The sequence below is a fragment of the Hakea prostrata genome, chromosome 9, assembly GCF_041222555.1.
Source record: "Hakea prostrata isolate BN-2017 chromosome 9, UWA_Hpros_2, whole genome shotgun sequence".
NCBI classification, from domain to species: domain Eukaryota; kingdom Viridiplantae; phylum Streptophyta; class Magnoliopsida; order Proteales; family Proteaceae; genus Hakea; species Hakea prostrata.
The window spans coordinates 5341558-5350573 of record NC_142608.1 but is presented as its reverse complement, the minus strand read 5'-3'; the positions used below and the strand labels follow the sequence as shown (position 1 = coordinate 5350573).

The 9016-nt window shown below is 37.3% G+C and overlaps 1 protein-coding gene across 2 annotated transcripts; it reads left to right on the top strand.

The window, feature by feature from the left end:
* The first annotated feature begins 352 nt into the window (after positions 1-352).
* On the top strand, positions 353-8491 carry LOC149004237 (putative nucleoredoxin 2). 2 transcript variants are annotated; one of them, XM_089168994.1, is made up of 4 exons: positions 353-660; positions 2365-2844; positions 2922-3608; positions 7829-8491. In XM_089168994.1, exons 1-3 carry the CDS (start codon positions 574-576, stop codon positions 3576-3578), a joined length of 1224 nt encoding a protein of 407 aa, XP_089025120.1. In that variant the 5' UTR covers positions 353-573; the 3' UTR covers positions 3579-3608; positions 7829-8491. The 2 variants fall into 2 exon arrangements, with proteins under 2 accessions (XP_089025120.1, XP_089025119.1); XM_089168993.1 differs by lacking the exon at positions 7829-8491 and having other exon boundaries at positions 2922-6429.
* Positions 8492-9016: the final 525 nt, after the last annotated feature.

The window sequence follows — 9016 nt, the reverse complement described above, 5'->3', positions numbered from 1 at the left end:
TGAAGGCGTTCAAACTCATAACTCCCTTGAACTTACTATCTTTACATAAGAGGCTGTGCCATCCACCAATGCATGTTATTGATTGCTGTATAAAATATTCTCCCATTACATACTCCCAACTTCCCAAGTATGGGGTTATAAATTGCAGAAGAGCAAGATGGGATTGATTCGGCCTGATCGATTTTTAGTTCCCAAATGACTTGGCCGGTTGGCCCGGTTCGCCCTGGTTTTCGACACAGAAGTTGCTCTGGAATCCAGAAGTTAGCGAGCAGGGGTAGTTTCGTATTTGCACGATTTTCTTTTAATTAATAATTGGATTACATCAAACGTCAAGCGATTGCTTCTCCTCGGTGAAGACTGAAGACTGAAGAGCTACATAGTAGTACAGTTGTAAAAGTAACTGAAATGTGGGTGCGCTTTACTATCTCTCGTAGCTAATTATCATTGCTTTACGATATTGGAATCAATTCTGCAGTTGAACAGAAAAAAGAAGTGAAACAGAAAGGAAAAAAAGGAGGGAAAAAACAAGATAGAAAGAGAATTGAAAGGGAAATAAGAGCAGGAATTTATGTGATGGATGCTTCTTTAGAGGAGAGCCTCTTGCATCAATTGCTAACCTCCGAAACCAGAGATTTTCTTGTCTCTCCCTCTGGAGACCAGGTTTTTTCTTCAACACTCAGTTCTCTATTTGCTCTAGCTTCTCATGGTTTCTTCTTTGGCTTTTTAATCGTCAGTCTGAAAGACAATTTTGTTTAAGTCCTTCTTTAGGGTTTTTATTTATGTCTTCTTCTCGTGGGACTGGCTGTTATAGGAAAGTGTTGATTTGTTTATTACTGCAAAGTGATGTTATACTTTTGTTTGATTGTTACTATTTTCTTTAAAAAAGTCCAGGAGGATTTTTTTTTAAAGAAAAAGGCAAAAAAAAAAAAAAAACAAGTTGATGCCTTGGTCTCGTCTTCCGGTCCTGTCATATGGTAACCTTCTTATCTAGGTTACTGATTTGATTTTAAGTGATCTTTAGTTGTTCTGTAGTTAAAGTGCTACAGTTGTTAGTCTTTATGGAAAACTTGTCTTGGATCGAGTATTTTAAGAAAATTGGGACTGGTTCTTTTGACATGAGATTTTCCCCTTTTTTCAATTAGATCTAATTATTCTCGTACATGATGACAAATTTGAATCAATTTTAGGCAAGTTGTTTCTATAGTTTCTGTAACTGAAGAACCATCAGATAACACCTTTTGTTTTCCCTCATTGATAACTGAATTCTACACAAGTTGGCTCTCTGGTCCAGTTTAATGGTTACCTTCCTCCACTGTGTTTTCCTTCTTTTTCTTTGTTATTATCTCAGTGTTATACAACAGCAGAGGGGGACCAGAAGAGTGTCAACACTAATACCTTTTAGTTTTATTTTGGTCCCTGTGATTGATAGAAACATTTTAAATACTCAATGAACTACGAGTGCTGGTAATCAAGTACACTTCCAACGGCCAAAAACCAATATTCCTAGAAAAAGATGGAAGGCTGGAAATGTGTATTGTTATGCCCAGCAGCCAAGGGCCGAAGGTCTAGAAAGTTTCTCCTCGACTCAGCCCCCTTTTTTCCAGCTTCCCGTTTCTATTTGTCTTTATGTATGTCTTATTCATCAAAAAAAAAAAAAAAAAAAAAAAAGGAGTAGTGGAATATTATAAAAGGAAATCTAAGCAGGATAACAGTGATTTGTCTGTTAACGGTCTGTCTGAACTTGAAATATATGGTCCTGATGGGTTGATTATCAGATTTCTTTCTTTCTTTTTTTTTGGTGGGAGGGGCGTATCTGTGGGCTTACTTATGGACCTGAAAGTGGGTGGGCATTAGTACCTGAAGGTTAGAATATAAATAGTTGTGGTGTAAACATTCATTCATTTTTGCATGGTCCTATTAACAATGGAGGAAATGTGAATGGTGAAAAAAGTTGAAATAGTAGAAGGTTTTGAGTGTCAATAATGCACAATTAGAATTTTCATTAAATTAAATTTAGAAAGTTAGCACTGAAAGAATGTGTGGTGATACTTGGTTATTTCCCATAAAAAAATGTTGGTTGAATAATCTAAATCAATGAAATTCTGGTATGCTGTTGTTGCAAAATATTGTTTTCAGCACCTAAAAGTCTCAAATGCAGGAAAGTCTTGCATACATGCATTTTCAGCATGTCTCTAGACTCTCTACTACCCCCTGCCCGGAAGAAGAAGAAAAAATCAGCATGTCCTGTTTTTCTTTAGCATCATACACTCACTTCAGTCATCTCATTTTATATTGGTGAAAACCTTGGTCAGTAACCCTTTCAGATATCCATTTCAAATGACATGCTATTGGATAACCATGCAGGTCAAAATTGATGAATTGGATGGAAAAACCATTGGGCTGTATTTCTCTGCAAACTGGTACTCTGAGTGTCAGAGTTTCACCCCAGTACTGGCCAATATCTACAAGCAGATAAAGGCACAGGGAACCAGTTTTGAGGTTGTGTTTATCTCATCTGATGAAGATCAGTGTGCCTTCAACAAGTTCCATGGAACCATGCCATGGCTTGCCATACCATTTTCAGATCTAAATGCTAAGAAGAGCCTGACTCAAAAGTTTCAGGTTGAGGGTATCCCCTGCTTGATCATAATTGACATCTGTGGCAAACCAATACAAACTGAAGGGGTCGAGCTCATCCACCGATTTGGGGTCCGGGCTTTTCCTTTTACTCAAGAGAGGATTGCAGAGTTAGAAGCTGAAGAGGAAGCAGATCGTGCATCTCAAACTCTGGAGAAGCTGCTCTCAACCCAGACTAGAGGCCATGTGATTAAACAAAAAGAACAGGTTGGTAGTACAACTGAGCCATATAATTCAGTATTCTTTGTTATTGTAAGTTACTCATTAAAATAGAAAAAATACAGGTACCAGTTTCTACTTTGGCAGGAAAAACGGTTGGGTTGTACTTTTCAGCTTTATCATGTCTTCCTTGTGCAAAATTCACATCAAGATTAATCTCAGTGTACAAAAATCTTAAAGAAAAGAAAGAGGCATTTGAGATAGTGTTCATCTCTACTGATCAAGATGAAGCAGGATACTCAGGATGCTACCAATCCATGCCATGGCATGCTTTGCCTTATGGAGATGAGACTGCTAGAGTTCTATTGAAATACTTCAATGTAAAAGCAATTCCCACCCTCATCATCATTGATCCTAATGGAAAGACGGTCACAAGTGAAGGAAGATACCTGATTAATTTGCACAAGGAGATGGCATACCCCTTTACTGAGATGCATCTATCATCACTCCAAGAAAGATTGGACGAGGAATCTAAAAGCTACCCAAAATCTTTTCTTCACGAGGGTCACCACCATATGTTGAATTTGGTCTGTTCAAGCTCTGGAGGAGGCCCTTTCATATGCTGTGAGTGTGATGAGCTGGGGTTTGGGTGTGCATACCAGTGCATTGACTGTGGATTTGAGGTACACCTCAATTGTGTTCGGGAGGCTAGCAAAGACAACCAAGAGAAGGAACGTGTCAGGACTATTGGTCCTTCCGATATTTGTAGCAACGGAATCTAAGGAGTCTGCAACTTCAGGGGCTTCTTAGAGGTGAGTAACTGATGTATGTACAGTGTGTTAATGCATACAAAGAATGACAGATGTGTCGATGGAAGGAGCTATGTGTAATGGATTATCTTCCAAATGGTGAGTCCCGTTTAAGTATAGGATAAGAATTGGTTGTGGAGCCTGATAATTTTGCCTGCACTTGCTTCTCTGATGTACTACAATTTGTAGCTTTTAATAGTTAAACAAACTTCACTGGAACTTGTTCTCAGACAATATATGATCTTTATCAAAAGTGGTTTTGAGTAAAACAAGTGGCTGATTAACAGCTGCCAAATGAGCTTTCAATGAATTAATGCATGGTAACAAAAACACTTACTGATTGATATTTTACTGATAGACATTTTGCCCTAAAATATCTGTAGGCTGTGTGAGGTCATCCATTTCCAAATGGTAGGAAGCACCCACTGCTTTGTTTCAAACATATAGACTAATATTTTTGTTGATATTCTTGTTTGATCTGAAATTCATTTTTAAAGAAATGCTCATTCCATATGTTACTTTAGTCAGCTGGGTTTGGTTAATAGATTGTGTTTTACAAATTCGTTACTTGAAGCAAGCAGTTATGTTATTTATTTCACTATTTAGTCTAATGCACACAAACCAGGGAAAATGGTAATTTAGTGGCAATAAGCTTTGAGTTGATTACATATTGGGTCTTTGTTCCTATTAGATTTTCTTTGTCATTTGCCACTTTTAGTAGTCCTAATATACGGGTGGGATGTCAACCCTGCGGATCAAGTGGTTCATGATTCATATTTCTCTCTCTACTTTTATTTTTTTCTTTATTAAATCTTGCCAGATTCTGTTATTCATATATTCATTTTTGGTTGATTCAGCTTTCCTGCTTTAGTGCAAGTCTAAAAATCTCTGGTGGTTCTGTAATTTCAAATTTTGATTTGAGATTATTGTCCTCCTGCTGCTAGTGATTCTGGCCATAATTTAAAATCTCATTTTAAAGCCTGATCTCATCTTCTGTTCTTAGAGTTTCAATCTGCCGAAACTCCTCAATTTGGAATCTCAGAAAGTTAGGTCTGTTTTCACTGCCAATACACTTTTTGTGATGGGTTGTTGAATCTATTCTGAATTTCATTTAAGATTTTGTTGAATTCTGAAAGTTCTGCATTTCAAAATCTTATATACCTTTTTAAATTCTAGGGTCCTACTTCCAGCCATGCGATCACTCACATGTTGTGTTGATAATAGCTTCCATTGGCTATTTATGTCATTCAACCAAAATCACTTGTCAGTTGTCACTCTGACTTTTGTTCTTTGAGTTATCAGTGTTTCCTCGAGTCTGATTCTAATTCCCTTATATTTGCGATGTTGGTGTCCTTGAGTTTTCTGAATCCTGATTTTTAGGTGGTTGGGTTCGAATATAATCCTATATTGATTCGTTCAGCACCGCCACCATCGGGGTCGTTAGGGCTCTTTTGTTGTCATATTGTAGATCATGTATTGAGGCTCTATTAGCAGACTACAAAGAGCTTATATATTTCAGTGTCCACAAGGACATCACTGCAAAAGTACTTAAAGAATGGCTGATTTCAGTTCATGTGACTTGTCTAGGCTCGGGAAGGATTGATTCAGTAATCTTGAACATATTGCAAACTTAAATGTATTTGATCGTTGTTAGTCACCCATACTTATCCTCAATTAGAAGAGCTCTGCAGGGTGGGGGAATCAGAGGAAGAAAGATTCTATGTTGAGAGCTAGGTTGAAGAGCTCAAAGGAGATTGTGAATTGCCTCCAGTTTATGTTGAGAGTTAGGTTGTAGAGCTCAAAAGAGGTTGTGAATTGCCTCCAGAGAGCTTAGAAATTGACAAATTGTTCATGAAGAAGATGAATCTGGACTAGATAAATCTGAAGAACTGGACTCATTCTTTGAAACCTAGGAGTAGTACCTCAGATGATCCAGAAAGATTTTCCTGAATTGGGAGGAACACTGGCTAGTGAGCCTTAGATGGGGTCACCCTATTACCCTAATGGAAAAGGAAGATTGCGATCCAGTTCAGCCATTATGCTCCTGGCATCTATGATGCATGCTATGGAGTTATCTGGATTTGGATTCATGGTTTTCTGATCCATCCATGCCTTGAAGAACTCCAGATTCTTAATGCTTAGATATTATATGCCATAACTTAATCCGGTCCAAATCCTTATTTTTCTCTCACAGGAACAAAAAGAGGGGCAGGACACAAAGTTCAGTGATTTTGGCATTTAGAACAGAGGTGTGTTTTGTCCTTGATAGTTGACATACAGAACCCAATAATCAGACTAGGGTTTTAGTTAAACTTGATGATATGTTGTGACCCAAATTCTTGTTCCTGATTTTTTAAGATGAACCCATACGGAGATATTTTGGCGGGCTCTAGGCTTGGGCGAACGGGCATGGTTATTAAAGCGGCAAAGCGACCAAAGCGATTGGAGCTCCGTCTTGGCGATTAGGCGATTAGGCGATTATGCGGCGCTTAGGCGGCAATAAAGCGACAAAAGCGGTTTAGTCAATATTTTTAATATAAATACTTTTAAACTACTTTTTATAATAAATTAAAGTACTATAAAAACATTCAACAATCACATTCATAAAAATAAAAATAAAAAAACATTTAAGAATCACAATTATGAAAAATTATCCAAAAAAAGAATAAAAACATGACTTCATCTCATCAAGCATCATAAGATTCATACAATAATTATGTAGTATGTACTAATGTATTATATCAGTAATCAATGTGAAAAATGAAAATGAAAGAAAAGTAGTATGTACTATATGAGTAATCATTGAATATGGCTTATGCTTCATATTCTGGTTGCCGACAGCACTTTGGGCCTCGGAGTTCATTTGGAAATTTGACATCGATTCCGAAATGGCTCACATATTTAAATTTATATACGGCATTGTAGAATAAATTATAACTAAAAAAAATAATAATAATAATAATATGCACAAATTACAAAATGTAAAAAAAGCGGTTGCTTTAGCATTTAGGCAGCAATATGGCACAAAAGGCGGCAAAGCGGTAGTGCCTAAGCAAAAAAGCGGCAAGAAATCAGCCCGTTAGTTAAGCGGTTCAAAAACTGCTTTGCCGCCTAGGCGGACGCTTTGATAACCACGCGAACCCGACCCGATGTATCAATCCGTTTACCTGATTGGAGTCTATATATATAGATATATATCTTATGTTCGCCCACCACATTATTGAGAGATTTGGATTTTCAGTTAGGGTTTTGGATGAGAGTTCTTATAACACCGATATTGGCGATTGGTTGTGAGATCTCCTTCTATTCTTCTTCTACATAATGAAAAGCTCTTCCTCTTCACCCGTGGAGATAGCATTTCACAGTGGTGTGTGAACCACATTAAATTTCTTTGTGTTTTCGGTTTTGTTTCTATTTCGATTCGCTATTTCGTGGAGTTTGTTCTAAAACTTGAGACTTTTGATAATTTTGTCTACCTCTGATTTCCTTTTGGAGAGTTTTTTCAGTGGCTTTTTCGATCGTAACTTGTTTCTCGTTAGTTGCTTTTTAACTTACATCTTTGGAAGAAAAAAGGGGCAGTTGCTCTTGTAGCTTAACTGAAAGTCGTACATAGACTGTATATATGCTGGTGGTTTCATAAAAATGTACATTGCATTCATTGAAACTTGTATGTAGAGTATGTATATATGCTGATTGTTTCATAAAAATGCACATTGCATTCATCAGCTACTTGTATCATGTTTGAACTCATATGTGGACTATGCAGTAAAATGGATGTCAGATATGGTCAATATTTTTTAAGGTAGATAAATAAATCAGCTTTATTTCTAAAACTTTTTGCTTTGGTATCAGTCATGTGAGAAGTACCTCACCCAAATCAACACTTCCCATGAATTGCATTTACCAAGTTAGAGCGGCTTTGTATCTATCACTGGGGCAGCTTATCAGTATCTTTCTCTTGTGAGCCTTATATATAATCTCTTAACCTTTGGTTGTTGCATGGCAATGGTTCTTCAAACAGTAGTTAGAATGATTCAGCTCTTAAAGTTTTGTTTAGTTATTGATCTGAAGATACAAATGGCTGCTGGTATGAGACTAATGTGGCTGAATTGTTCTGTTCACCTGGGGTTCTTGGTATTCTTGTTTCTTGCCTCCCATGTTGGGATCATTTTAATTTGGTTTTTGATTGTAATTTTATGCAACAAATGTCTACTGTATGCCAGACTTGTAACAGAGGACGCAAGATTCATGTCTGACAAGCCATCCATCTATGCACTGGAGATTAAAGAAGTGCCTGCAATTGAGGAACTTCTTTGCTGTGACCCCCTCTCTGAAATCCCACTCAGACAACACTACAAGAAAGGAACAGTAATGTCATTTACTTTTCAGAAAGGGTAAAACAACAGTCATTGGGTCCGTTAGTATTTGTGTGGCTTCTCAGTGAAGACAACAGAGAGTATCACTACAATCTTTCAATGCCCTTTTTGTTATAACCTGCATTAGCTACTATCCGCTTAAGCCAGTGCACATATGAAAGCATGCCTCTTGCTTGAGCAAGTGAATGACTCCCCAACTGCTGGACTAATCACTGATTTAAGAATTGGGACCAGATTTGTCAGAATCGACTGCATAATCTTGCTTAACTTGCCCTGCATGGAAGCTAGGGATATAATCTATATACATTCTGGCCTGGACCTAACCTGGTAGTAACACTTGGGTATGAGAGCCACTGGTTGTTTAACCGAGCTCAGCTATTGCCTTGTTCTTAAGAATAACCTTTTAGCTGTGAGAGCCACTTGTTTCAGGCTGCTCCAGATTCCTATTGAGCTGGATTCTGGTTTTGGAAATACAGATAAGTGGAAAAAGAAAACTGCAAATATATTTTGGGTTCTGCTCTCTATGTAGATTGTTCATTAATTGCTATCATCATTGCAACTGAAATTCAATGTTGATGGTCCCTTAAAAAATGTTCAGTCACAGTCCTTCAATGCGATCACGGCATGCAATTCTGAGGGGATTTAACTGAAAAGATTCAAGATGCGATTCCTTAATAAGCTTTTCGTGGATTATGGAATCAAAATATTTTAAACTAAGTAGAATGAAGATGGTCTAGAGTATAACTTTTGGTAATGATTGGATTTTTTTTTTTGTAAATAATTCATTCAATTAACAGAAAACTGAGCTACAGCAGGACATCCAAAACACAGGCATGTTGGAGCCAAGAGGTGAAAATTAGCCAAATCATCTCGCTCAAAAAAGAAATGGCCTTCCTAGCAAGGGAGTCAGCAACTGAGTTGGACCTAAGGACAAGAAAAAAGGGCATTTGATAAATTTGGGTGCAAGGTATAGGATGTCGTGATACTCTACAGACACTACCATGATTTGTTAAACATATGATGAGCTCTAAGCAA

Excerpts from the sequence above, each read along its gene's own strand:
- LOC149004237 (XM_089168994.1), top strand. The coding sequence starts at position 574 with ATGGATGCTTCTTTAGAGGAGAGCCTCTTGCATCAATTGCTAACCTCC. Across the intron at positions 661-2,364 it reads TCTCTCCCTCTGGAGACCAG|GTCAAAATTGATGAATTGGA; the intron begins GTTTTTTCTTCA and ends ATAACCATGCAG. Across the intron at positions 2,845-2,921 it reads TGATTAAACAAAAAGAACAG|GTACCAGTTTCTACTTTGGC; the intron begins GTTGGTAGTACA and ends GAAAAAATACAG.